This window comes from Miniopterus natalensis, chromosome 19 (assembly GCF_054644295.1).
Source record: "Miniopterus natalensis isolate mMinNat1 chromosome 19, mMinNat1.hap1, whole genome shotgun sequence".
Taxonomy (NCBI): domain Eukaryota; kingdom Metazoa; phylum Chordata; class Mammalia; order Chiroptera; family Miniopteridae; genus Miniopterus; species Miniopterus natalensis.
The window spans coordinates 11,394,689-11,422,220 of record NC_142099.1 but is presented as its reverse complement, the minus strand read 5'-3'; the positions used below and the strand labels follow the sequence as shown (position 1 = coordinate 11,422,220).

The following is a 27,532-nucleotide window of genomic DNA, read 5'->3' as shown; positions in this document are numbered from 1 at the left end:
ACTTTGAAATATATGCTAATTTAAAAAGTGAAATAGCGAGCCCAGCCGATGTGGCTCAGTGGTTGAGCATCGACCTAGGAACCAGGAGGTCACGCTTCGATCCCCAACAGGGGGGGTGCAGGAGGCAGCAGATCAATGACTCATCATTGATGTTTCTCTCCCTCTCCCTCCCTCTCTCTGAATGAAATAAAAACATATATAAAAAAAGAAATGTACAGTTGGCCCTTGGTATTTAAAGGTTTCTCATTGGTAGAATCAACCAACTACGGATCCAAAACAGTATTTTTGAGGTTAGGGTTTTAACTGTATGCATTCATCTATGCCATTTTATAAAAGGGACTTTAGCATATGCAGATTTTGGTATCCACAGGATTCCTGGAACCAATCTCCCAGGGTCCTGAAGGACGACAGGGATGTCAAAAGGCAAGCATGAGTTTTCCACTGCAGGGGGTCGGTGCTCCTAACCTCTGCATTGTTAATCTAATTTATTCCTCTATACTCTACACTTTATCTTTCTTGCTTATCATCTTCCCATCTCAACATCTGCTAGTAATGATCTGTGAATAATTTATCTCTTCAAAGCTATTATTTCAGTAAAGAAAACAGATCCAAGGGAATACTTGATTACATGATATTTCAGCAACCCACTGGAGACAGCAGGTTGGAACATATTTGGAATATGTTCATGGCCCCAGGGACACGGGGTAGAAGAGCCATTGAAAAAAGGGGAGTTGGGCAGATTTGCCGTCATACTCCAAGCTATAGCTTTCTTTACTGAAATAATAGCTTAAAAGAGATAAATTATTCACAAATCATTACTAGCAGATGTTGAGATGGAAACCTGATAAGCAAGAAAGATGAAGTCTAGAGTATAGAGGAATAAATTAGATGACTTTTCAAACCTTCCCAATCAAGCATCTTAAAATAATTCCAATGTCTAGTGTAGTGGTTTTCAAACATTTTTTTTACAGCAACCACAGTAAGGAAGATATTCTACTTCTCAACTTGGTACATGCAAACACACATAGTACTCTCTCCTGACACACAGAGTATACTCAAGAGAGACTATTCATGAAAGAATATTTTTTACCATGTAATATTTTTCTATCCTTTTACTCCAGCTCCCTTCATTTCTTCCTCCCTCCCTCCCACTCCTTGTCAAGCTGATTTTGCCACTCATAATTTGAAAAATGCAGGTCCAGTGGGTTTTCCTAATTATTAAATATTTCTGAGGCTAGCGTACCTCTTCTAAATAGGGACAGAATTCAGCCAACTACCCAAAAGGCTACTTCCTACGTTTGACTTTCGTCTCCGGGATTTAAGGAGTGACTCCCGGGGCCCTGTTTCCGCGGCAGCTGAGCCCAGGCTTGGGGAGCAGGGGAGCCGGGGAGCCGGGGAGCCCGGGAGGAGGGACAGATACCGCGAGAATCAATAGACGAGCCATTTCGCAGGACGAGAACCATTTTCTTACTGCAACCTTTTCTATTAATTTTTTAAAATCTCCATCTTAAAATATTTAGCATCGCCGTGCATCTTTTCCAATCACGCCCCAACAACAAGAAACTCGGGTTTGGGGGGGACCCGATTAACCATTTTCATGGAAGAGACCCCTCTTTCCCGAGCGCGGCTCCCCCGGGTACCCCCAGCGCCCGGCCCTCCTCCGGCCTCGGGTAACTTTTTCCTCCAGTTTGGTGGAAGGTTACACTAGAAGAAAATAGTCCCTACTGTCTAGAAACTTTTCGGGGGGGGGCGAAAAGAGGGGGATTGACGTATGGGCGGGTGGGCAGTGCAGGCCGGGACTGCGGTGGCCGCTGTCGCCCGGGGCAGGACAGCGCGTGGGTGCGGAGGCGGGGGGGGGCGGCGGGGGCGGCGGGGGCGGGACGGGGCGGGCGGGGAAGGGAGGGGAGAAAGCCCGGGAGTCCTGGGAAGGGCCGTGTTGGCCGGCGCTCCTCTGTTGTGCGCCCGCCGCCCGGGAGGGGGCGCTGGCGGCCGGGGAGTCGAGGATGGGGCCGAGGTCTCCTGAACCCTGGAGTGGGCTTGGGTAGTCCAGAGCCCTCTTTCCTCATTGAGAACTTCTTTTGTCATCCTGATCTATTGGGAGCCATATTAACAGTGCGGAAAGTGGGGTGACCTGGAGAAAAATTAAAATGCGATTTAAAAAAATACAATGTTACCTACTTTTTCCACCTGAAATGAATTTATATGTAAATTACATCTTGAAAGGCCCAAAGATCAGGCTCCAAGGCTCTGTCTTCTGCCCTCGCCTGGCACTCAGAATAAGAGTTTGGTGTGATGATAAGTTTACCAAGTGGAGGTCGACTCCCCAAAACATCACCCAGGTAAGTGATGAACATTGCCATGGTGATGACTTTGAGTTTTTGTGTTACTTCATTCTAATACATGTTTCTACCTCAAGTGGGTAAGATTATACCTAGCTCAGTCCAGGTTTCATTCAGATTATTATTTTTTTAATCTCAACGGTAGGTCGTTTACCTAGTTTTTAGGGATTTAGGGATTTTTGCTTTATTGCTACATGCATGGTAAATATCTTTTGCCATGCTGATCTTTGCGTAGAGAGAAAGCAGCCTGTCTCTCTCTCTCTCCTGCTCGGCACTGTCAACAAACATTTGGGGAGGTCTTAGTTTAGGATGCTTTTGGGTACTACAGAATAAACAACCTGATATACCTGTCAACCTAATTGGAAACAGCATTTAGGATTTCATATACATACAGTCTATACCATGCTATATACCAGAAGTCTTCGTGAAATGTAAACTCCTGTAGGGACCTGTTACATTCTTCAGTGAAACAGAGTTAATCTCCTTGCAGTGCTGTACATTTTAAAGGCTCTAGGATACAACAGGGACTCATTAAATGATAGCTATTAGTATTATTTATCTTGATATTCTCCAAAGTGCTTTCCACGTGGCAGACACTCAATAAATATTAGTTGAGTGAATGAACATGCCACATCCCATACTATACACAGAGAAAATATCAGAATGGGGACCCTGTGGCATAATTTCATTTCATCAGTGAAACTTAGTGTAGAGTTGTCTATCCTACAGCCCTTTTACCAGATGCAGGCTCTCTTGACCTTGGAATGTGGACACTTAATATTTCAGGGGGGGAAAAGTGTGCTTAATTTAACTGTTAGGGCTTAACCTCTTGTCAGTATGGAACTTGAGAAGTTTGTTTAAATATGCAAAAGCTAAACTCACTTGACACTGATCAGGGGAAAAAAGGTTTCTACACATTATTCAAGTTATTCATGTCAAAACGATTAGTGGGCTCCAGCTTCCATTTCATCATTCATTAGGAGAGTGTGGGCAGAGAGCTCCAAGTCATATGATTTGATGGAGGAATTAAGACTGAATTTTCTTTGTGTTTCTGCCCTTAGCCATATTTGGTTTTTAGTATGTTTGGAAAAACCTAAAGCGGAACATGAAGACCTAGTTTATTTTAATGCTGCCAGCTACTAAATGGTGGAAACTTGTTGAAGAGATTTACTGAGCTGGTTCCTTAGACTAAAGACTTTAGTGAATTAATTAAAAGGGTTCTGAGAGATACAGCATACCAGACCCCTACTGGCTCATAAAATTGTTCTTTCTGATTGATGTGATGTGACAGCTGAGCACAGTGCATGTAAGGCTGCAAGGGAGTAAAACAAGAGTAGTGCTGATATGTGTAAAGACCTGCAAATGTTCAACTGGAACTGACCATGACAAGAGTCAAACTTCCTTTTCCTTAAGCACCTGCGCTCAATAGAAGCACAGACTGGCAAGGTGCTGAACTATTTGGTGAAAATTAAGTCCCAACTTCAGAAGAGCTTCACAGATTTTGATGTGTGGGTGTTATGTTTCATGTTTTAGTTGTTGCTAAGAACTCACACCTTAAGATGGTCCTCAATTATGGAGCCATATCTATGTCACTCAGTTTCTGGAGTGATTGAGCTGAAAGTGAACTATGTCCATAATATAACCCATGTCCATATTCCATATCCCTGAAACTTCCTCTGTGTAGAAAGGCTTGGGCATTGGGATTAAGAACCAGCAAACATTTGTTAGGTAGATGCTACATACAAAGCAGTTCCATGGACATCTTTCTACTAAACCATTTTAATATTTGAATCTAAGAAAAAACCCTTTGCCTTTTTTCCAAGTGGAATTTTATCCCGAAATGAGATTTTGCATAGTGAGACCCACTACAGGAATACTTTAGTTTTAGGGACCTCCACAACCCAAAACATTTTTTCACTATTGATCATTGCTCCACAAACATCCAGAGTGTGGACCATTCTAACACTTGCTCTTAACTTCTCGCTACCAAGACTTACTGATAACTCTTTCTGAACAGAATTACTCTTGCGAAAGAAATAGTAGAACACCCCTTTTTTCATAAGAATCATAATTGTTAAAGAACAGCTATCTAGCCTGGCCGGCATGGCTCAGCGGTTGAGCATCGACCTATGATCCAGGAGGTCGCTGGTTCAATTCCCAGTCAGGGCCCATGCCCAGGTTGTGGGCTCGATCCCCAGTAGAGGGCTTGCAGGAGGCAGCCAATCAATGACTCTCTTATCAATCTCTCTCTCCCCTTCTGCCTTCCTCTCTCTGAAATCAATAAAAGACATATTCTAAAAAATAAATAAATAAAATGAAGACCATAATAGCACATCCTCATAGAGTTTAAAGATTGGACAAGTTCATATATGTAAAGGACTTAGGACTGTGCTTCGCATATAGCAGGTGCTCACTGTTAGCCATAGCATAATTAAATACAGAGGCCTGACTGTAGCTCAGAAAGCTTCAGCAACTTGTTAAAGGTGAACAGTAAATGGGTAGAGCCAAGATTCAGACCCAGACCCATATGAATCCCCACTGTACCCTGGAAGGACCCAATGTGGATGGGCTATAGGGCCGAGAGGCCAATTGAGTGAAGTCATGTCTTTAGCTCTCTTATGACTCAGAGAATCTTCCCAATGGAGTCAACATCCGTCTCACCCCATTTTTAAAAATTTTTATTTTTTCAATTACAGTTTATATTCAATATTATTTTGTATTAGTTTCAGTTGTACAGCGTAGTGGTTAGACAGTCATACCATCTTGCCCTCTTGTGACCACAAGACTCACAGTGAGCTCTTGGCAAAGAGTGAGGAGAAGCCAGAAGGGAGGGCTAAAGTCAGCAAAGGGCTTGGCTCACCCATCTATGGGAGAAAGATGGGGTATTTAAGGAGGAGGGAGGCAGCTCACAAGGTCAAGGGAAACGTGCTTAGGTCAATGCTTACCTTCCCAGGCTCAAGGACATTCCCAGAGCTAGGAGTGTCAGACTCCCATAAAAATGAGGCCCAGAAAAGCAGTTGATAAGACTTTCGTAAGCATGATAAGGGGCTTTCAAGACAAGAAATGGGAGATAAAGTCCTCTCCCTAAAGGAACTTGTCATATAATTCATTCATTTGAGCAATCAGCTGAGAGAATTTATATAGTTAAGAGCATGGCCCAGCCGGGCGTGGCTCAATGGTTGAGCATCGATTTAGGATCCAGATCACGGTTCAATTCCTGGTCAGGGCACGTGCCTGGGTTGCGGGCTCCGTCACCAGTTGGGGGCCTGTGGGAGGCAGCCGATCAGTGATGACTCTCTCATCACTGATGTTTCTATCTCTCTCCCTTCCTCTCTCTGCGATCAATAAAGATATGTTAAAAAAAAAAAAAGAGCATGACTCTAGAGTCAGGCTGTCTGGGTGTGCATTCTGGCTCTGCTATGTGACCTTGGGCAATTTATTAACTTTCTCTGTGCTTCAGTTTCTACACTTAAAATAGAGGTAATAATACTACCTACCTCATAAGGTCATCGTGAAGATTAAATAAGGTAATATTTGTAAAGTAATTAGGATAGTGTCTGGCATGTAGTAAGTGCTCAAGTGTTTGTTTAAATAAATACATTATACAATTAGAGCATCATAGATAACATATAAGTGAAACACTCATTGTGTGGTTTAGCTCCGTAAGAAATCAGAAATAGGAAAAAATTACAGGAAAAAAAGAAATTAAGAAGAGTTTCACTGGTAGTGAAATTAAATAGTGGGCAGGATTTTGTAGAAGTGTGGCCCAGATCTGGAGATCAACAGGCAAAGGTATGGAGGCAGAAACTGGCATGGTACAGGAGCAGATGAGGTGGGGAGTGAGAAGAGACGGCCAGAGAGTCGAGTTGGAATTGGGGGACAGGGAGAGATCAGGTTGAAACCTGATTATATAAGACTCTGAAGGCAAGATTTTCTATAATAGGCTGTGGAGAATTGTTGAGACTTTTCAGAGGGAAATGACATGATGAAAGTGGTGTTTTAGGAAGATTTGTCTGGCAGTGGTTTTTTGGAAAGATTGGAAAAGAGACAAAATTAGAAGAAGAAAGGGCAGGAGGTAGTTACAATAATTCAGGCTCAAGGTAGTAAGGACCTAATTTAATGTTGCATTAGACATGGAGGAGATGAGGGGAATTTGAGAGATACGTGGTTTTAAATTTATTCTCAGAAGATGAAAATAAGATATGCTTAGAGTTTTCAAAAAATGAATAGTATGTAAAGGGAAAATATGAAAAACAAATCTCCCTTCTCTTACCTACCCCCAGCCTGGCTCTACAAAGGTAACCACTCTTAAAGGTTTTGTGTGTATTTCAAACAAACGTTTAGTATCTATGTACATACGGTTTACTGTTTTTTGCCGAAGTTATGTTCTATAAGGTTGCCTCGAACACTGAATTAGCAAATACTGAACCATTGCTCCAGGGGGAAATACAGAGTGAGGTTCTTGAAAGCCTCTGATCCTAACATTTTCAACAGATCAATACATGACCTTGTTTTGTGTGTGTTTCTTTTAAAAGACACATTATCTAATATACAGTGTTGATTCATTAACATGGAACTCGTAATCAACAGCACTATGACTCATGCTTGAAGGAAACCTGTCTTATCATGTGTTTTCTCCTTAATGCACATCACAGCCTTCTTGCACTTAGGAACACTAGACAGCACTTCAGCACTAATTTGGGGGCTCTTTTAAACAGCAAAAACACCGACAAAAAGCGCACAAAATGCAAAAAATTTGGCACTGACTAGATCACAAATAGGACACTTGTTTACCGTATGAGAATCGAAACATGAAGGCAGGGCGGTCCTGGCTGGCATGGCTCTGTAGTTAGCGTGTTGGCCTTCGCACCGGAAGGTCACGGATTTGGTTCCCAGTCAAGGGCATGTTCCTGGGTTGCAAGTTTGATCCCCAGCCCGGACAAAAAAAATGGCATCCTGTAGTTGTTTTAATCTTCATTTATTTAATCATGTGTAAAGTTGAACATTTTTTCCTATTTATTAGTCATTTTTATTTTTCTCTTTCTGTGCATTGCCTGTTGACATCCATTTATCCAATTTTTTTTTTTTTTAATCCTCACTCGAGGGGGGACATTTTTTCCATTGCTTTTCAGAGAGAGTGGAAGGGAGAGAGAGAGAGAAACATCGATGTGAGAGAGACACATCGATTGGCTGCTTCCCACATGCGCCCCAGCTGGGGCGGGGGATCGAGCCTGCAACCTAGGCATGTGCTGTTGGCTAGAATCGAACCTGGAACCGTTCAGTCCATGGGCTGATCCTCTAACCACTAAGTCAAACGGGCTAGAGTGACAGGGGAAGAAATGCCCACAGAGGAGACAGGGAGGGCCCAGAGCTGTAGAAGATCACAGACAAAGCCGTGGTGTGGAAACCCAAGGAGGAAAGAGGGTGAAAAACTAGGGTGCAGAGGAAAACAAGGGACATTCAGTAGAGGGAGGGCTGGAAAAGTGCTTCAGTTTCTGAGCTCTACTGCAGAGGAGGGACAAGAGGACTTGAAACCGTGGCGCATAGACTGCTTGACTCAGTCAATGGCAAGTAGAAAGGAAAGAAATAGGAGAGCGGCTACGATGAAGATGAGGTTCTCCTGGGCATCTCTGAGGGCAGGAGGAAAGCAAGTCAGAGCGCGACTTACTGAAGGCCACGACAGAGAAGAAAGGGAGGCTGGTGGAAGTTAGGGTCTAGCTTTTAGTTTCCCCGCTTCCCCAAGATGGAAGCTCGAGAAGGCAGGGATTTCTGTCTGTTTTGACTTCTGCTGTATTTCAGGAGCCTAGAACAGTGCCTGTCACCTGGTAGGACTATAAAAAACATTGCTGAATAGTGGAGAAGAGCAGGAATTATTAAGTCTAGACACTAGGAGGAGAGGCAGGCTTTAGACTGAAGGGTAAATAACCATCTCCTTCTCTCAGACCACAGGGAGACTGAGGCACTAGAGGTGGAGAAGGAACTCTTGCCTGAAGCCCTAGGCTGAAAGAGCACCCATGAGAATGAACTGCAGGAAGGCAGGCCTGCCAGGGAGCTGAGGGCCCAGATCCTCTCCTGCCCCCGCACAGGGCAGCCAGGAGCTGGCCTGAGACACCAGCTGGGCACCTTCCCAGCCCTGTGCATGCCAGCTGAGTCTTGTGCACAATGAAGAAGGGGAACTGGAGGGTGCAGTGACATGGTTTAGGTTAATGAACTACTGATTACCTGCCAAATGGGTGGGAAGTTGTTTGTCTTTCTTCCCACTTTTGTACAAAAATTTTTTATGAATGATTCATCTTGTCTCATTACTCAGAGTACAAATTTGTGAGATGATAACAAGAGGTTAAAACCCAGGGAGAACACATCCACCCTCCCCCGCCCCTACCCCCAATTTCTGGTGGATCGCTATGGTCACTCTCTCTTTTTTTTTAATCCTCACTGGAGGATATGTTTTTCCATAGATTTTTAGAGAGAGTGGAAGGGAGGGAGGGAGATGGAGAGAGAGAGAGAAACATTGATGTGAAAGAGACACATCAAAACCCAGGTACCTGCCCTTGACAAGGGAATCGTACCTGAGACCCTTGGGTCCAAAAGCCGATGCTCTAACGACTGAGCCACACCGGCCAGAGGTTTGTTCACTATCTTGATTGTGGTATTTCATGGACATATATGTATATCAAAACTGTCAAATTGTATATTTACATTTGTGCAGTTTACTGTATGTCAATTATACCTCAATAAATCTATTAAGAAAAAGGAAAAAAAGGATCTTATATGTAAAATATTATAATCTCATAATTTGGATATTTAATTTATATGTGCCTACTTGCATATGTAAATTGTCCTAATTTATCTTTACAATCAAAGAGAAAGTCATTTTGAAATAAAAGAATTATTTTAGGGAAAACAAAAGACAACCCTGGGAGACAAAATACAAGAGTTTCATTGTAGGATTTGCAGGCACACACAAGGGTAAATTAGCCACACCCTCTCCTGCAGGAGAACTGAAGAGCAGTTGTTTTCTTTTTGTAGATTTAATGTACTGTAATTCCTTATTTAGCTGGCTAACTCTCTCCCTGTCCTTCCCACAGCCTGGAGAGAAACATGCCTTTCCTCTAGGGAAGCCAGTTTGCTCTGCTATTCTGCTGGTCCTAGGATCCCAGTTCTTTGTCTTTTTAATGTGCTACAAAACTTGAGAGATACCAGTCCAACTCACCAAATGGATGGATCCAGGCCCTGGTTTCCCTGCCCCCAGGACTCAGCAACAAATCTTGCTGAGGCCAGTCTACTTTGGACTTTTCTAAAGAGATTTTGGGAATTATTCCAAAGAATTTAAATTTAATGGTGAAGGATTTAAATCACTCCCAATTTGGTCTCTGCCATTGTATTGCAGTCTTAAGGGCTTTTATGCCAGACAATATACATGAAAGAGTGCCTGGTGCTGTTCTTAACCCTAAAGAGACAAAGTTGGTTCTTGACCTTGACTTGAAATTCAGAAAGACAAGAGACTAAATTAATCGCTGGGGTGGTGGTAACAAATCAATATTTCCTGTGTGAGTTGGAACTGGTCTGCTTAATAGAGCTCATTCATAAGTGGGGAGGGTAAGAGTCAACTCACTTCCTGGACTAGCAAGCCCCAAATTTACCAAAAATCTCCAAAGGATTCTAGGGGAAACAGCCAAGGGTGCCAGTAATTGCCTTCAGGCTTCAGAGTTGCTGCACTTGACCATTCTTGGTCACAACCAGGCAAGGAAGTACCAAGAGGTGCCCAGGTGAATCACTACACATATTCCTCCCTGCCCCAACTGGGTAACAGCAGTCCTGTTTCTCTGATCAGGGTCTACTACCCCTGACAACATGGTAATTTCCCTTCTTGCCTGCTGCTCCCTGTATACAAGGAATCCAAAGTGCTCAATTGACTGCCATAGTATGTAACGTGAGCCTATGGAAAGAGTATGCCCCTTTGAGGATTAGAGATTCTAACCCTGCAGAGCCCAGAGTTGCAGGAAGAGGAAGCATAAAGTCCCCCAGTGGGTCATTGAGAATGATGGTAAGTTGGTGCTATGAATGTTTGTGTCCCTCCAAAATTTATATGTTGAAATCCTAATGCCAGATGTGATAATGGTAGGAGGTGGGGCTTTTAAGAGGTGATTAGGTCATGAGGGTGGAGTCCTCATGAATGAGGTTAGTGTCCTTGTGAAAGAAGCCCAAGAGCGATCCCTCCCTCCCTGTGCCATGTGAGGACAGTAAAAAGACAGCCATTGGGGAACTAGGAAGCCCTCACCATGACCATGTGAGGACAGTAAAAAGACAGCCATTGGGGAACTAGGAAGCCCTCACCATGCCTCAGATTTGTAGGCACCATGATCCTGGACTTCCCAGCCTCCAGAACTGTGAGAAATAAATGTTTGTTGTTTGAAAGCTACCCAGTCAGTGGTATTTTATCACAGTAGCATGAGCTGGCAAAGACAGTGGTGCTACTCCTTTCCTGCTCCAGGCCACACTCAGGGATGGCAGTCTTTTGTGTCACTTCTCTTAAGGGCCAGAGCGGTGTTCCTAGTGTGAAAAGTATTGCCTTCACACACTGAAGAGGCCTCCTGGGTACTGTAATTCCTTTTTTGTGGTAAGGATGGAAGATGCAGCAATTTGTCTTTTACTTTGGAAGGGGTGTCTCATCATGTCTCTTAAACTTTACTGATGTGGTAAGCCCCTGAAACTTTCTTTGTAGGGACTATCTTCCACTCTCTGGAGCACGTGTGTCTTACCAAGGCTCGTAATATGCTAACAACTCTTGCTAATCCTGATTGATCATCGTGATGCCATCAGTGTGATGGACCAAAGGGATGTTCTGCAGGATGTCCAAACGGCCCAGACTTCCTTTGACTAGATGGGGTGGACCCACTGTAAGCTGGACTTTGAGACTCTATTTATTACCTACCCACAGAAGCTCCCATTCCAACAGAGGTGTGAGGATGATGCTTTGAGTCTCCAGGTATCAGTGTCAACTCTGATTCTGTGTCCAACAGTCCTCAAAATGCCTGGGTGTTCTCTCCTCTATTTACAGTCTCCTGAGTAAATAGTTAAAAGTCCCTTTTTGGAAGAATTAGGGAATCATTACAGTATATTCTTTTCACGGTGTTGCCAGTCTAGGAGACCTGGCCACCTCTTTAATCAATGAAGTTTGGGTCTAGAAACTGACTCAGGTTGGGGGATGGACTCATGATAAGGGGTCATGATTTTTTAGTAGGACTCCATCCTTAGGTTCCTGCTCATCTGTCTTTGCTTTCTTTTGATTACATATATTCAGCAATACTCTGTTTTTTGTTGTTGTTTATTTGTTTTGTTTTAGCAATACTCTTGTTTTGACTGAGTACCTATTTTGCCCTGAGGGATTCCATGTTCTATTAGCCATCTATGCAGCTCTTTGTGTCAAGCTCCCTGGGCTGCCCCTCTGACCTTGCCTGTCATTATGATCATTGTAACCTCCAGGCTTCTGGCAGTTAAGTGCTGCCACTTGGCCTCTATTGCTTTGGGCCCCCAATGTCCCTGTTGCTGTAAGAGAGCCAGGGTGTGACAGCATTTCCTCTTGTTGTTAGCTCTGGCCGGCAGAAGAAAGCTTCTCAGTGAGATCGGCATTCCTCTCACCAGCACGTTCCTCATGGCCTTGGTAAATGGGGTTCTTCTAGTCCTTTTATGGAGAATCCTTTGATAGGGCTTCTGGCCTCTTATAATTGACTTTAGCTTGCACATGTCACTGAGCCATTGAATCCTTTCTTTCCCCAATTGCTGTGGCAATTCAGGCCGCTGAACTTCACTCAGTATAGGTTATCATTTCCTCCATGTTTTAGGAGCCATTGGGGCAGGTTCTTACCAGGAAGTTAAATTCTGTTCCAAGAAAGTGAGTCCCAGTCAATAAATTCTCCCTTACCCACTTTTTTATTTCGGCCCCTTGATTAAGCACCATCAAAATCCGATCCCACAGATACTTCGCAACTCTTACCAGTATATGTTGGTTAGTTCTTGTAGCTACTTTGGGTCCCTCATCAGGACCAGCACATTTTCTTTGGACTCTGCTATAACTTAACACTAAGATCTTGGCAGTCAGGAGAGGGGGTGGAGGCAGATTCTGACAGGCAGAGGCCCCTGCAGTGTCTTCCCATATGGAAGGAGTGCTAGCTCTTAATAGGGAGAGGTGGGCTCCCTCTTAAGTTCTGAGGTTACAGAGGAGTATAGGGAGCCAAAATCTTTGGGGATGCCACCTAGATCTCCATTCCATGTGTCAGGTTCCTGAGTTTCCCAAACCCAAGGCCTTGACCTTGATTATAGGTCTGCCTCCTAGAACGCATAAGTGCTGAGTTTGGTCTTCAGCTATTTTTGCTCTCCCACTGCTGTAGATAAGAGCCTCTTTGTAACTCATCAAAGAGGCTTTCTGGCCTTCACAGTTAATTTTCAATGTTTGGTAACTGCTCTCAGCTTTTCATTATCTCTTGGCAGGGCTCAAAGCAACTTAACAGCCAGTCACTTCCACTGACCCGGTATTCACTGCTCCCCCTCCACCTACTCAATATGCCTGAATTGTTGCACGGTAGGAACATTGTCCCACTTCACCATCAGTGAAAGTTTTAGCCACCGGGTCACCGTCTTGTCCCAAAGACTATCTGTAACTACCCAGGAGAGGTTCTTATTACAAGCCAGGTGGTAAGTAATACAGATCCCAAACTGTCTGCTTTTTCAGACCACTCCTGGAAATAACTGAGTCCATCCAGGTAATCTGGGAAGAGATGCTGAGAGGAAATTAAGAGTGCAAGAGGTTCATTGGGTGGTAATGCCTGTGAAAGATCAAGGGGGAAGGAAGCAAGAGTGGGTAGGGAAAGCCTTCAGATTTGATTGGTGCCTTTGAAAGGAAAGAACGTAGGGAGCCAAATTGGACAAGGAGAACACCAAGCCTTGATGCAGATCCTTTCAAGTTGCAGTCAACCCAATGGAAAGCTCCAGAGCAAAGTATCCTGTAGAGGAGTCCAACAGTGGGCAGAAATTGCCAGGCCCTAATACCCACCCTGTGCCTAGTCACAGGGGGCCACTTAGGGAGAGTGAGGCCTTAGCCCTGACACTGTAATCGATCCCAGAGGTGATGTAGCTGGAGGCTGATCGCTAACTGCACTTTGGCAGTTGAATGGCAGACTCTTTCTTAAAGGAGATCTGAGCTGCTCATCTCCACGGCTGCCATATCAGGTATTTTGTCTTTGAGTCCATTGCTAGGCCCATATATCATCTTCCTTCTGTATTTGAGACATTACTTTGAAAAAAATTCAGATAAAGAACCTGAGAAAATCAGACAATTGATGGGACTGCTGAAACTCTTTGCCACAGTGGCTTGTGAGAGGACGTGGGGCTTTGGGAACATGTGTATACGTTTAAGCTGCCAAACTTCTGCCTCCTTCACTGCTGAGGAAAGGAAAGTGAGATGGGAGGTGGCATCAGCTGTTGTTTGGGTGTGCGGGAGAAGGCTGGCTCTCTCCTTAGAACGGCGTTTTAACAACTCAGGAAAAAAAATGTGTGGAAGGAATCTGTTCCTTTTGTAACATCCATTGGAATTGGAATTATGTAGCCACCTTGCTCTTTTTTTCTTTTTTCTTTTTAAATGATTCTCTTATTTTGAATGTTTCCTGGAGACTTTGAACATACTGGCATTCAGTTGCTCAGAGCATTAGAGGTGGGGCAGCTGGGATGATGAGGCTTTCCCTTGTCAGAGTGACTGATTAGGCTAAAAAGGTTACTTGGGATTCTTTGTCCTAAACAATCACCCAGTTGTGTACCAGATATGGTTACACTTACTCATGTTCCCAGTTAATGATAAAAGGAGGAGCTGGAAGATAGGACATGACTTTTTCCCCCCAAGAAGCCCAAAGGAAACAATATAATTATGAAATCTGGGATCAACTTCCTAATTTCTCAGAGGAAGCTGAATCCCAAGGATTTGGGGACACTTGGTCAGCATTACAGCTTTCCCCAAAATAAAATTAGAATATAGGTCTCTTGACTCCTGACTCTGTTCTGAATCAGTGGTGTCCACTCAGAATCTCTGTGGCTCTGTCTCCCTAGTCAGAATGAGGAAAGAGTGGAGGACATGGGTCAAAAAGAATAAAATATTGCCCTGGCCGGTGTGGCTCAGTGGTTAAAGTGTTGGCCCTCACACCAAAGGGTTGTGGGTTCGATTCCCCGTCAAGGGCATGTACCTCTGCTGCAGGTTCAATTTGGGGTGCATGCAGGAGTCAACCAATCAATGTGTCTCTCTCACATTTATGTTCCTCTCTCTCTCCCTTTCCCTCTCCATCTCTTCCTTCCACTCTCTCTAAAGAAAGCAATGGGAAAAATATCCTTGGGTGAGGATTTAAAAAAAAAAAAGAGAATAAAATGTCTTTTGGAGACTCTTGGGGATCCTGAAACCAGGATCAAGTGAGTATATGAAGTACATCAAGTGAGTCTATAAAGTGACCATTTCCTATTATCTTGCGTAACACCTATAATAGAAATTGTAGTCAACCAGGAAAAGCCCCAAGCAACAGTATAATTACATATTATTATTGCTATTGAACAGCTAAGTATTTGTAAACAAAGCTTAAGAAAGAAATGATGAGTAATGTGCTAAAAGGACATCAGGGTGAGTGGTCCCTTTCTTTTCTCTCCCTTTGCCACCAGCTCACCTTGCTATTGCATTTATCATATTGACCTAGATGAACCTTCTTGCTCAAAAACTTTCAATGGCTCTCCATTACCTACCAGAAAAGCCCACATTCCTTATCCTGATATTCAAGGCCTTGCACAATCTATCCCGGAGTCTACCTTTCCTGTCCTATTTTCCACCACTCCCTGTCTCTTTGCTCAGGCTATAGGTGTTCCTTCCAGTTCCCACAACAGACATTATACTTTCCTGTCCCAAGAACCTTCGCATGTTTTCTGGACTTTATTCCTCCTTTGCTTTCAACTACCTGGTTTTTCAAGGCCCAGATTAGATACCACCCTATTCTGTCGAAAGGCAGGTTCTCTGGTAGCATTTCATTTTTGCCATTTATTGGGCACTTAGCATATCCTTCTTGCAGGTGGCTCCACCAGTTCCAAAACTTGTTAACAAAGTCTTCAGCCCTCAGAGTCATTTATCCTTGGCAGATCCAGCAATCCAGTGAACAAAATTTATCTGGCTTGGCTTCCTGAACTCATTACTCTTTCACGCCTGGCCTTCCAATTTAAGTTCTAGAACAAAGACTTGACCTTTTCCTGTAGGTCCAGGCTTTCACTGTTCTCCCTCCCTCCCTATTTCTTGACTCGATCACTCTTCTGGCTTATTCTCAAAATATAACCAAGGCTCTCCTTCCTAAAAACAAAACAAACATAAAACTTCCCCTTCCTTTCACTCTGTTTTTCTTTAAGTCAAGGCACCCTTTCTCTTCTTTTCTTGATATACTTCTGTTATTGCAGTCTGAGCAGAGGAACTACCGCTCTGCTGAAACTGACATCTGGAGGATCAGCCATAACTTCCAAATGCCAAACTCCAGTGTCTCAGTGTCTTCTGCTGGAACACTTATCTTTCATGGACTCTTTCACCTATCTCTCTGAATGCTTCATTACTCCCCCCCCCCCCATCTGTCCCATATTTCAGGGTTTGGTCCTCTTTGAAAACTTTCACATTTATGAGGATAACTCTTAGATTTGTCTCCACCTCTAAAATCTCTTTTAAGCTTCATTTCCAGTTGTTTGCTAGACTTGTGTGTGTGTGTGTGTTCCACCTCCTTCTCCAAAATGGCAAGTTCCAAAGTTAATTTATTATAGTCTTCATTTTCTAAGCCCTCCCCATACCCTTCTGTCTCCAGTCCTTTTGTTATAGGCAGTTAGACAGACATGAGTAGAGGAAGGACGATGGGCCAGGTACAGAGAAACTCACCAGGGTAGAAAGCCCCGCATGTCTAGCAAGGGGTAAAACTGGGGAAACTAGAACCTTGCCCCCAGGGTAACCTGTCCTCCCCTAGCATATCGCTAGTTATGTGGTTTAGACCCCCTGACCTTTTCCTCCCTAAAGATAACATCTAGGCTTCAGTCATATTTCAGCTCCCGGTCTAGTGAAACAAGAAAGAGCATAGAAGCAGCAGCAGGAGAGTTTAGGCTGGGCTGCTTTGGCTCACTGAGAAGTCAGAGAGAAGGGGACAGGTTTGGGGACCTTGGAGACAGGTCCAGGGGGTAAGCCCAGGACAAGCTGCCGCTGCCCATTGCTCCCTTAGTTGCAAGTCTCCTGGGGTTCCCCTCAGAGGGATGGAGATGGAGCTGGTGTGCTTCCCTGGTGGGGAGAGCGAGCTGGGTCTTTTGTCCAGAGCAATTTCTTTCTTTCTTGCAGGTGGGAATCTTAGGGGCGGTCTCAGGGGAGTGTCTTAATAGAATATTCATCAGCTTTCCAGATGTGCTTTTTTGGGGGGTCATGGTCTCCACTGATTGGGTTGGTGCCAGGACAGGAGGTCATTAGTAAATGTATCTGGTCCTGAGGCAGCCATGGAGCCACTTGTCTGGCTTTGCTGCTTATCTGGGCCTGGAGCTGAAATACAACTGAGGCCTACATGTTATCTTTAGGGAGGAATACTCAGGGGGTCTAATCTGCATGACCAGTAGATATGCTAGGGGAGGGTTGAATACCCTGGGGAAACCGTTCTTGTTTTCCCAGTTTCGCCCCTTGCTGGGCATCTGGGGCTTCCTGCCCTGGTGAGTCTCTGTACCTGGAGTGTCTGTACCTGGCCCATCTAACAGTGTCCTTTTGAGACTGAGTGCTTCCTTGAGGAACAGGTGACCGCATGGTGACTCAGAGGACTCCTGGGATTTTCCTTGTTGTCTATGTTCAGAGTGCTGGGGTGGGTGTCTCCTTTACCACCCTTACTTTTTATTTACTACAAACACGCTAAGTATCCTAATTATTAAGGTGTTACTCAAGAGAGCTTGGGCGTGTCCACTTTTCCAATATCTGGGTCAATTTAATAATCTCACATTAAAAAAAAAAAGAAAACCTTTTAACACCTCTCCCATCCCCCACCCGGGTCAGGCGGCCCCAGAGGTCGGCTCAGCCTTCGGATCCCCACCCCCACACCGTTTTTGCAGTTCCCTCCCAGGGCCGGGGCAGTTTTGATGACTCTAACCTTACAAAAAGCTTCCTTTGGAATGCAGAGACTTTGCATCCTGGCTAAGGAACTGGTAGGTGGACTTTACCCTCCAGGACCCACACCTAGCTGCCGGGGGGAGGGGAAGGAAATAGCTTTTGTGAACGAACCGGACTGTCAGCTGCATTTAAGGCTCTTCTTTAACCCTAAATACGTACACACTAAATATCTGTTGACTGAAAAAGCTAGGACAATACCTAGGGACGTAAACTAAATGAATCTGTTACATATCGCAACGGTTACAACCTAGGAAGCGAACTTGAGCAGCCGTGCTGTTGAGCCGCAGCTAGTGCATTAGCCGGGCCTCTAGTCTGCCGAGGCCCCCGGCTTTACGCTCCTGGGGACTGGGGTCAGTGTCCCCACTTTTTAAAAAGTGGATTTACAATCTGTGTAGAAGGAGGATCATTCCCCTTCAGTGTAAACTCTCTCCCACGTTCCCATTCACTCAGCAGATACTTGTTTAGCCTCTAGTATGTGCCAGTCCCTGTTGTAGGCGTTTGGGATAAAGCCGCGAACACCACCAGAGATCCTTGCCCTGGGGGAACTTACCGGAGGACAAAAGACAAACGGCGACTCTGATTTCTAAGATTAAGTTATATAATTTGGAAGGTGATAAGCACTATGGTGAAAAAGGTACAACACGGCTGGAAAATGCTTTGTGGCGGCCATGGGGTGGGGAAGAGACTCCTAGATGGGGGGGCCCCAGCGCAGGCTGGGGAAAAAGGGAGACGAGCTGAGGTGAAGGCGGCTCTGACGCTGGGGGCCGGGGAGCATTTTCTGCAGAAGTGACGGAAGAGTCATCTGGTTTATGCGAAGGTAGGTGAAGGGCAGAACGGGGTTTGGTCGGATCCCAGTTGAGAGCACCGGCGGCCGGGCGCTGTTTTCCAGCTGAGGTCAGAAGATGCTCTGGCCGGAGGGTCCCAGGGCCCGGACCGGGGTGGGGTGGTCTCCGGTGGCCCCCAAAATGGCCTCCCGGGGCCCTTCGCAGCCTTGTCCGCCCGCCCACGTGACCCGGCCCGCACCTCCCGCCCACCCAGGCGGGCGACCCCGGGTCGGGGTGCAGGCGGCGGCCCCGCCCCTCGCGGGAAACGGACCAACCGGAGGGCGGGGAGGGCGGGGCGTGTGGTGACGGCCAATGGGGGTGGAGCTCCGGAGGGGAGTAACAGGTTGGTGGGAGGGGGAGAGAGGAGGAGGGAGAGTCCGGAGACTGAGGGGCGGGGGGCCGGCAGCCGCAAGTGCAGCTCTGCCAGTGCCCGAGCCCGAGCCCGAGCCCGAGCCCGGGAGCGCCGAGCTCGGCTGGGGTGAGTGAACCGGGTGGGGGCAAGGGCACCTGAGAGGCCGGCGGGCCCTCAGGTGTATCCCTGAGGGGCGGGGGTCGTGGCGATCGGTGACGCGTCCCTCCAGGGCACAGGTGCTGAGGTGGAAACGGAAGGAGGGGAGGTAGGGTGGGAGCTCTGATTTCGAGCTGGTTCCCACTCTGAGGTGCCCGAGGCAGGTGCCTGGGACGGTGCCAGGTGAGGGGCACCCGAGGCTAAGGTTATTCCCAGGACAGGAAAGCGTTTCAGGGCTGGGATCTCTCCGGAGGTCGGACGCCCGGTCCCAGGGGCAGACTTCCGTGGGAGGCCCGGCAGGTGGGGGGAAGGAGGGCGCCTCAGTGGGGCAAGGGAGCTGCCGCCGGGTTCAGAGCCAGAAGGGGGAGGGCGCGGGAAGGCGCTGTTTCCCCGAGGCTCTTGCCCCCTGACTGCCGGGGTAGCTGCTGCTGACGCCTCTCTGGCTCTGAAGTGGCTCTGAGGTGTGGACTTTCTCTGACCATTCACCCACAGGTGAAGACAGATGCGAATAAGCGACACTGAGGGGCAGAAGAAGGGGGCGCAGAATCCCTTTGCTAAGTGTGAAACTATTTAAGGCTTTCAGTTTCTGTCCTCTTTGCTTCCATGCCAGGGAGAATTTTTCCTTCTGCCCCGTGAAAGAATGCTCTCCCAGGGAGGGCTTCTAGGAAACGAGGTTCTTAGGCCTATGCAATATCTAGAACTATTTCTTTATAATGAGCCTCTTTCTGGGGGCAAATCAAGCCCTTCCCCTGAGCACAGGTGCTTTCTTCTGTGCTTCTATTTATTTTATTCTATTATTATTTTTTTAATCCTCACCTGAGGGCATTCTCTCCATTGCTTTTTCAGAGAGAGTGGAAGGGAGAGAGAAAGAGAGAGAGAGAAACCTCGATGTGAGAGAGACACATCAATTGGTTGCCTCTTGCATGCACCCTAATGGGGCCCGGGGATCGAGCCTGCAACCTAGGTACATGCCCTGGGCTGGAATCGAACCCAGGACCCCTCAGTCTGCGGGCTGATGCTCCAACTGTCGAGCCAAACCAGCCAGGGCATTCTTCTATGCTTTTAGATGGGGCCATGGGGTGATGCTTGGAAGCCTAACCAATTTCCTTGATGCCTCTCAGAAGATTCCCATTACTCCCTGAAACCACACTGGGCATCCCTGACTCCCAGACCATGATGGTGTAGGTATTAGTGATGTTGGATTAGTGACTTCCAGACCAGACTGGCAGTTAGGCATTAGTGATGTAGGAAATAGACAGGACTCTTCAGGAGACCACAGGACTAGGGGAGTTAGCACCTCCAAGTCTCCAGGTGGATGAGAGGTGCACTCTGGGTCCCCGACGAAGACTTCTGAGGCAGATTCCCTTGCCTAAGGCAGGTAAGGGAACCAAAGCCAGCCTTAGCTTGGCCCCTTTGATGTCCTGCCTGAGGAAAGTTGTAATTGGGAAATAATTAGCAACCACTATGTTGTGGACAGGCTGCCTACACGTGTCTCTGCACCTCTTCTTTCATCTTAAATATTTGGGAGTGGGGGGCTGGCACTAGGGGACTGATAATCCAGAGACTTGCCTCACCCTAAGAGGATTCTGGCTTCCTAGAACCCTTCCTGCTTTCCCCAGGCTGACCTGCATGCCTTCACCTCTATGGGAGGTGAGAAAGAGGTAGGGCTCGGTTCCCTGTGCGGGGGAGGGGAGAACTAAGGTCCAGGGAGGTAGCCAAGGTAAGTGTGGGATCAGGAATGCATCTTTGGGGACTTGAGAGGGAGGAGTACAGAGAGGAAAAGTCTTCCTGCCGCACACTGGCCTGTCATTCACTAGGTTCTTTGTGCATCTGCTCCTCCCGCCTGTTCCCTCCCTACCTTCTGCCTCTTCCTTCAGAGCTGTGGCCTTGGCATGTAGGCTAGACAGAGTCGCTGCCCATGGTTTTGCCCCTCTGCCTCCTCTGTGGTGTGGAATATCTCAGGTCTGCTCTACTAGCTGCCAGTGGAGTCTCTCTGGCCCTCCCCTACCCCTTGCCTCTCAAACCAGTCCAGCCAGTTTGCAGGGGCCCAGTTCCTCATTGTGTTTTTTCCCCCACTGGCCAAGCAGCTCTAGCCTGGCTCTCAGGTTTCGGCTTTTTCAGTGGACCTAGCCAGGAGTCCACTCGAGGGGTTCTTTTTGGATCCACAGAGAGCCTTCTTATCTCTGTGACTATGAGAAAATAGGAGCTGAATGGTCAAGGTCACTAAGCTGTCCTTTTCTATTTTGATCATGTGCTTTCCTTGTTACCTCTGAGGGGAGTCTAAACTCTATTCCAGTTCTCCCTTTTTCTAAATATGCCAATTATGTAGCATCTAGCATATTCCCCAGCCCTGGTTATCAGTTCTTTTGCACACCCCAAACCACCCCACCCCCACTTCCTGCCAGTAGTGCAGAGACTCTGTCACTCCTCCTTGGGAGCCAGACTCTATGGCTGGGCCAGAGGTGATGGAATTGGGGAAGGGCAGGCTAATGAGTAACTCAGGGACAAGTGGCTGTTTGGTACCAGTGCAGTGTCCTTCCCCTCCTTGCAGACAGGAATGGCAGAGGCAGACAGATAAAGCTGAATTTACTTGCGGCCTGGTCTCTTCCCAGGGTACAGTTGGTGAGGAGCGCCTTGGGCACATGCCAGGGGAGAGAAAAGCAGGATCAGGCATCTGGTGAAAGTGAAGGCTCTGGACTCCATGTTGCCTGGCGCTATCACTGTTTACCTGCCTCTGGGGCTTGCGCAAGGCCTTGGAGCTGCCCTGCTCCCTGGCCCCGCCCCGCTGTCCTCCGTAACTGAAGGCGGATAGGTTTCGGGTTTTCCTTGTTGAATCATTTAGAGCCTTCTGACCCATCCTGAAGATTGCTTCCGCCCTCCTGGCCCCTGACCCACACATCGTGGGACTGAAGGTGTTTGAGGTTAGAAAGTCACCCGGACCTGGGGGGGGTGCATTGGAGGCTGCCTCTGAACAACTTGGTGCTCTTGGGTGAGCAAGGGGCTGTGCGCTCTGCTGAGCCAAGACTGGGAACTTCTTGACCTGGATCTTGAAGATCAGTAAAGGTACTGGCAGGGTAGAGCTGCATCATGAATAAATAATGTGACTTCTGAGAGCTGGCAGTCTAGGCACATCTGGTTCCAAAATTATGACAGAGTCGGGCAAGGAGTCCAGGCCAGGAAGAGATCTTGTTACTAGGGCAGATGAGAAATGGCTATGAGGAATCTTTGGGTAAATCCCACTTCTATGTGAGGCTGCTTGGTTCAAGATAAACCTTTAGCAAGTATTTATCCACATCTACCATGTGCCAGGTCCTGAGGACACAAGAGTCAGCTGAGAGCCATGGTCCTTTGCCCTCTAGGAGCTTACAGTCTAGTGGGGGAGACAAGAAACAAGTCATCACTGTGATAAATATATAAAATAAGCTGAGATGGACTCACTGAAAGATAACTGTAGAGCATATTGCATGGTTCTGACCTAGTTTGTGAGGAGGAGTGGTTGGGGAAGACTTCTGAGGAAGTGACATCCTTCTGTGAACCAGGTAAAGCTAGGAAAGTCCTGTTGGAAGGAGCAGCGCATGTGCAGGGTAACATGTCAGCTTCATGACAGGCATACATTGCGAGGTGCATTCATGTTTAATATCTTGTCATTTTTATTAAAGTAGAACCGAAGTAAATAAAGTACAAAAATATTGAGTGTATAATGATAAATTTTTACAGTTGTATACACCCATGTAATTATTGTATAATTCTCATTGGTAATTACCACGTGAGGTATTATCATTATACCCATTTTAAAGACAAGGAAACTGAGGCTGGGAAAAGTTGTGATTTGCCCAAGGTTATATACATCAGGTGAAGAGCAGAGCTAGTATTCCAGGCCAGATTCTCACTCTAGTCCAGTGCCTTGTCTACTGGATAAGTGGTTTGGAAAACTTACCCCTTTGCCTTGTGGCTTCTTTTCTGGTTCCATTCCTTACTTGAATTCCAACATAGGTCCCTGCCAACTAAATAGCCAGCTGTTCAGGGTATCTGAGTCAGAGATTGGTTAAGGTCTTTCCCAGTGGCCCAATAGTGGAAGACAGGGGTCTTTGGGCTCATTGGTGGGCTTTAAGGTGTTCATTTGAACCTCTTGAGATTCTGTGGTAAAGTTTGGGAGGGCTGTCTCCTGGTGGGAGGGGGCTTTGCTTTCATTATGTGCTCTAAAGGAGCCTCAGCACAGAAAAAGGTGTTGAGATTTTTTTCTTTTCCCAATAAGGGGCTCCTTCCTCCCTGTTCCTTCTGGAGAGGAAGGACCTGGAATGCTAGGAATGTTCTTCCTTCTTCAGGAAACTCTCCCACCAAGCCCTTTCTCACCTGGAGCTTGGCCCCACCTCCTCTCACCAATTTCCTGGGCTCCCTAGTGCTTCTAGAATCCCTGAAAGGGTCCCTGCTAAGTTTCCTTGGCCCAGAGCTCCACAGGGAGGTTCAGCTGGGTATGTTCGTGTTTCTGTCTGGCACATTAGAGGATCCTCCTCCAGTTTGATGTGAGGCTCTGGTGGAGATTAGCAGAAGCTTGGAGAACTGCTCCTCCCCAAGTTTCGGGAGCCAGAGCACACCTGCAATACATTCCATTTGCTGACTCTGAGCTTGGGCAATGTGGACTGGGGAGCTGGTCTGTGGGTGCTCCTGGCTCTGGCCCTCAGGTGAGGTGGCACAAGTCTGCCCTCCTGGGGCCCTTGGACTGGCACTCTTACACGTTATTTACATCTTTTTCTTGAATAGGCAGCACATCTGCAAGGTTCCAAATTCAAAAGGAACAAAAAGATACAGAATAGAAAGCCAGTCACTTCCCCATCCCTGTCCCTAGCTCTCAGTTCCTCCAATCCAGATGCATCACTGCCATCAGCTTAAGTATTCTCCCAGAAATGGGATGGAATACCTGTATTTGAAATGAGCTGTGGGAGTGCAGCCCCATTGGTCCATTGGGATGGAGGTGTCTGTTAGGCAGGGCTTGGGTTCTGCCTTCACTGGGGTGGGGGAGGCCCGTGGTAGTGCATGTGTATGTGTGAAGATCAAGCAAAATCTTTAAACTCTTCACAAAGCCAAGCTCCTGAATCTGTATCAGAGGAAATGGATTCTTCTGGGTCACTGAGTCTCAAAGTGTGGTCCCTGGACCAGTAGCATCAGCACCACCTGGAAGCTGGAGGATTTCCATTTCTGAAAAATGGCCTCACTGCAGACCTACTAAATCAAAACTCTGGGGGTGGGTCCAGTAGTCTGTTTTCATAGGCCTTTGGGATGCTTCTGCTGCTCAGATCAAGTGTGAGAATGACTATTTTACATAGAAGGAACTGACAATACAATCACAAAAGCTGGGTAGGGGAGGTTTCTGGGTTTCTGCTTCCAGTCCCTCAGCTTACACTCTTTTCTTCATCTTCTAGGACCCCTCCTGCCCATGGAGCAGGCATTCACCATGGCTGAGCCTCGGAGCCCTGTAGACCATGGAGTCCAGATTCGCTTCATCACAGAACCAGTGGGTACTACAGAGATGGGCACCCCGCGTCATGGGGGGCGACGCCCAGCTAAGGATGCAAGAGCCAGTACCTATGGGGTAGCTGTGCGTGTACAGGGCATCGCTGGACAGCCCTTTGTGGTGCTCAACAGCGGGGAGAAAGGTGGCGACTCCTTTGGGGTCCAAATCAAGGGACCCAACAACCGAGGTGCCCCGGGAGCTCTGAGCTCCGACTCCGAACTCCCTGAGAGATCCTACTCTCGGGCCGAGCAGTTTTCTGGCCGCTTGCAGGACAGCATGTCTGATGAGGAGCCTGGGCCCCACTGGAATGGACGACTCCTCCGCTCCCAGTCCCAGGCCTCGCTGACAGGCCCTGCCCCTATGGATCCTGGCAACAGGAGCACCAGCATGCTGGAGCTGGTCCCCCAAGGAGCTTCCCCAGGGAGCACCATTGATACTGCTCATCTCTCTTCAGTGGACTCACTCATCAACAAGTTTGACAGTCACCATGGGGGCCAGGCCCGGGGCCGGACTGGCCGCCGCATGCGTTCAGTGCCCCCTGAACAGCGCAAGCGGAGCCAGAGCCTGGACAACCGGCTCCCACGGGACACCCTTGAGGAACGGGAACGGCGATCTCCCACCCACTGGAGCCCTAGCACAAAGCATGGCAACCACATGGGCAGCTTGAAACAACCAGCACAGAGCCAGAGCCCTCTCAGTGGCTTTAGCCGTTCCCGTCAGACCCAGGACTGGGTCCTTCAGAGTTTTGAGGAGCCACGAGGAAAAACACAGGACCCTGCAATGCTGCAGGTCAGTCCCCACCCCTCTGCAGCTCTCAAACCCTGGCCCCTTCTGGTCAGTTCTGACCCACCAGCCCTGGGACCCCTTGCTGATTCAAATAACTGAAGGCAGAAAGTCTCTACCTTTTGTCTTTCACTTTTCCCATCCACATGGACAAGATTTCCATGGGCAAAATTGTAAAGGAAATAGAGTTAACTATAAAATCACCATTCACAAGCATCGACAGTTACTTGTCATTGCCCAGCCATTAATTGTGCCTCAGTCACTAGCATTTACTAGGACAGTAGCATAAGGCAGGCTTGGAGGATATGAGCAGCTCCCTGGTGTTCTTGCCAAAACTCCCACCTTTGTCTCCCACTCAGGAATGCAAATAAGTGGGGGAGTGAGACAAAGTGAAGCCCATTCTAATAGTAAGTCATTTACAAACTCTAATACATTGATTGTCATTAGTGCAAAACTACTTGTGGCACAGCTCACAGCTGGTTGAGATCTGCTTGTTGAGGAAAAGCTGGTTTGTAACAATAGTAAGAGGTGTATCCTGCTTGGACCTCTCCCTGATCTGTGGCTCAGGCTTCAGCAGTGTTGCCTCTTTACCCCACTTCAGGCTTGTTCATGCTTGAAGGGTCTTGTCTTCTAATTACTACTTCTGGTCCATCTGAACCCCATATAGGCTTCTGGCTTAATATTCTCATTTCTTTGGGTGTACTTTTTTTGCAGCTCAAATCAACTCCAGACCTTCTTCGAGATCAGCAGGAGGCAACCCCACCAGGCAGTGTGGACCATGTGAAGGCCACCATCTATGGCATCCTGAGGGAGGGGTGAGTGGGGGCCTCCCTCCTTTTCCTTCTGGCTTCCTTTCCCATCCTCCGTGCTCTTTACCTTAACTTTCCTCATCTCTGCCACCTCTTTCCTCCCCTAACCTTCCTTTTTACCCTCCAGAAGCCCAGAAAGTGAAATGTCTGTGAGGAGGAAAGTCAGTTTGGTGCTGGAGCAGATGCAGCCTCTGGTGGTAAGTGGCCTTTTTGTGGTTGGGAGCAAGGGTCAGGGTTAGGGCCTTTTGGGCCTCAGGATCTGGACGTGCACTCACTTCCTTCCCTTCATGTCTCTGGCAGATGGCTTCTTCTGGTTCTGCTAAGGCTCTGGCAGGGCAGGGTGAACTCACTCGAAAAGTGGAGGAGCTACAGCAAAAGCTGGATGAAGAGGTGAAGGTGAGGAGAAGTTAGAGGCACAGGAGGGATGAAGAACCACAGGGGAAAAAACCTTGGCCTGGACTGGCTCCTCCAAACAATGGAACAAGCACTCATGTCCTGTAAGACAAGAGTGTGTGCTAGTCCCAGCAAGGGCCTCTGAGCTTCTCTAGAGCTGAGAGAGGAACACATTCATCAGGAGTCCAGCTACTTTTCATTCCATTTCCTTTGGCAGTTCCCATTCTGGCTCTGCCACTTACTGGCTGTATAAATCTTGAGCAAATTACTTACCTCAATTCTTTTCATTATCATAATAATGATGGCGATAATAGTAGCTGTTATTTACTGAGTATAGTTTTTGTAGTAGGTGCTGTCCTGGATACTGTGTAGTAATTATAGTATAAAACTAGGCATCCTGGACTTTTTTTATGATGAGAAAATTGAAGGTCAGAGAGGTTAAGTGAATTGCTCAAGGTAGTAAGTTGCAGAGAAGACATTTAAAAACTCGGGTTAATGTTGTTCTAAAGCCTATATACTCCACACTCCCCCCCGACCCCCTTTAAAATACTGCTTCCAACTCTTACAGTACTGCCTGTATATTGTTGATGCTCAGTAAGTGTTGGATTGTAACTCCTTTTGTTTTCTGGAAAGTAGTGTAGTGTCATAGTTAAATAGTGAGCTGTGCATCAAACTAACAGTTCAAATCTTGGTACCCTTAATTGTTGACTTTGTAACACCTTGGGCAAGTTCTTTAACTGTTCTAAACCTCTGTTCCTTTGACTGTAAAGTGGGGATAATAATTGAACTGTATTAGTTATCTATTGCTGTGTAATAAATTACCTTCAAACTGAACAGCTTAATGCAAATATCTCCCAGTGTCTGAGGGCCCGGAATTTTGGAGCAGCTTAGCTGGGCAGTTCTGTCTCAGGGTCTTTTATGAGGTTCCAGTCAAGATATTGATTGGACCTACAGCCATTGGAAGACTTGACTGGAATTGGAGGATCTACTTCTAAAATGGCTCATGCTATGGCTGTTGGTTGGAGGCCTCAGTTCCTTGCTTTGTAGACCTCTTCATAGGGTTGCCTGAGTGTCCCTTACAATATGGCAGCTACCTTCCCCCAGAGTGAGTGAAATAAAAGCGAAGGTAAGGAGGAAGCTTCGATGCCTTTTTATGACCTAGTCTCAGAAGCTA

The 27,532-nt window shown here is 46.9% G+C and overlaps 1 protein-coding gene across 1 annotated transcript in view; it reads left to right on the top strand.

The window, feature by feature from the left end:
• Window positions 1-2,009: 2,009 nt before the first annotated feature.
• CGN (cingulin) overlaps window positions 2,010-27,532 on the top strand; it is a 38,389-nt gene continuing 12,866 nt past the window's right edge. Inside the window, exons 1-5 of the mRNA XM_016217621.2 lie at window positions 2,010-2,339; window positions 24,282-25,162; window positions 25,871-25,971; window positions 26,093-26,162; window positions 26,266-26,361. Coding sequence (XP_016073107.2) covers window positions 24,296-25,162; window positions 25,871-25,971; window positions 26,093-26,162; window positions 26,266-26,361 — 1,134 coding nt within the window. The 5' untranslated portion in view covers window positions 2,010-2,339; window positions 24,282-24,295. The remainder of the gene's footprint in view (window positions 2,340-24,281; window positions 25,163-25,870; window positions 25,972-26,092; window positions 26,163-26,265; window positions 26,362-27,532) is intronic.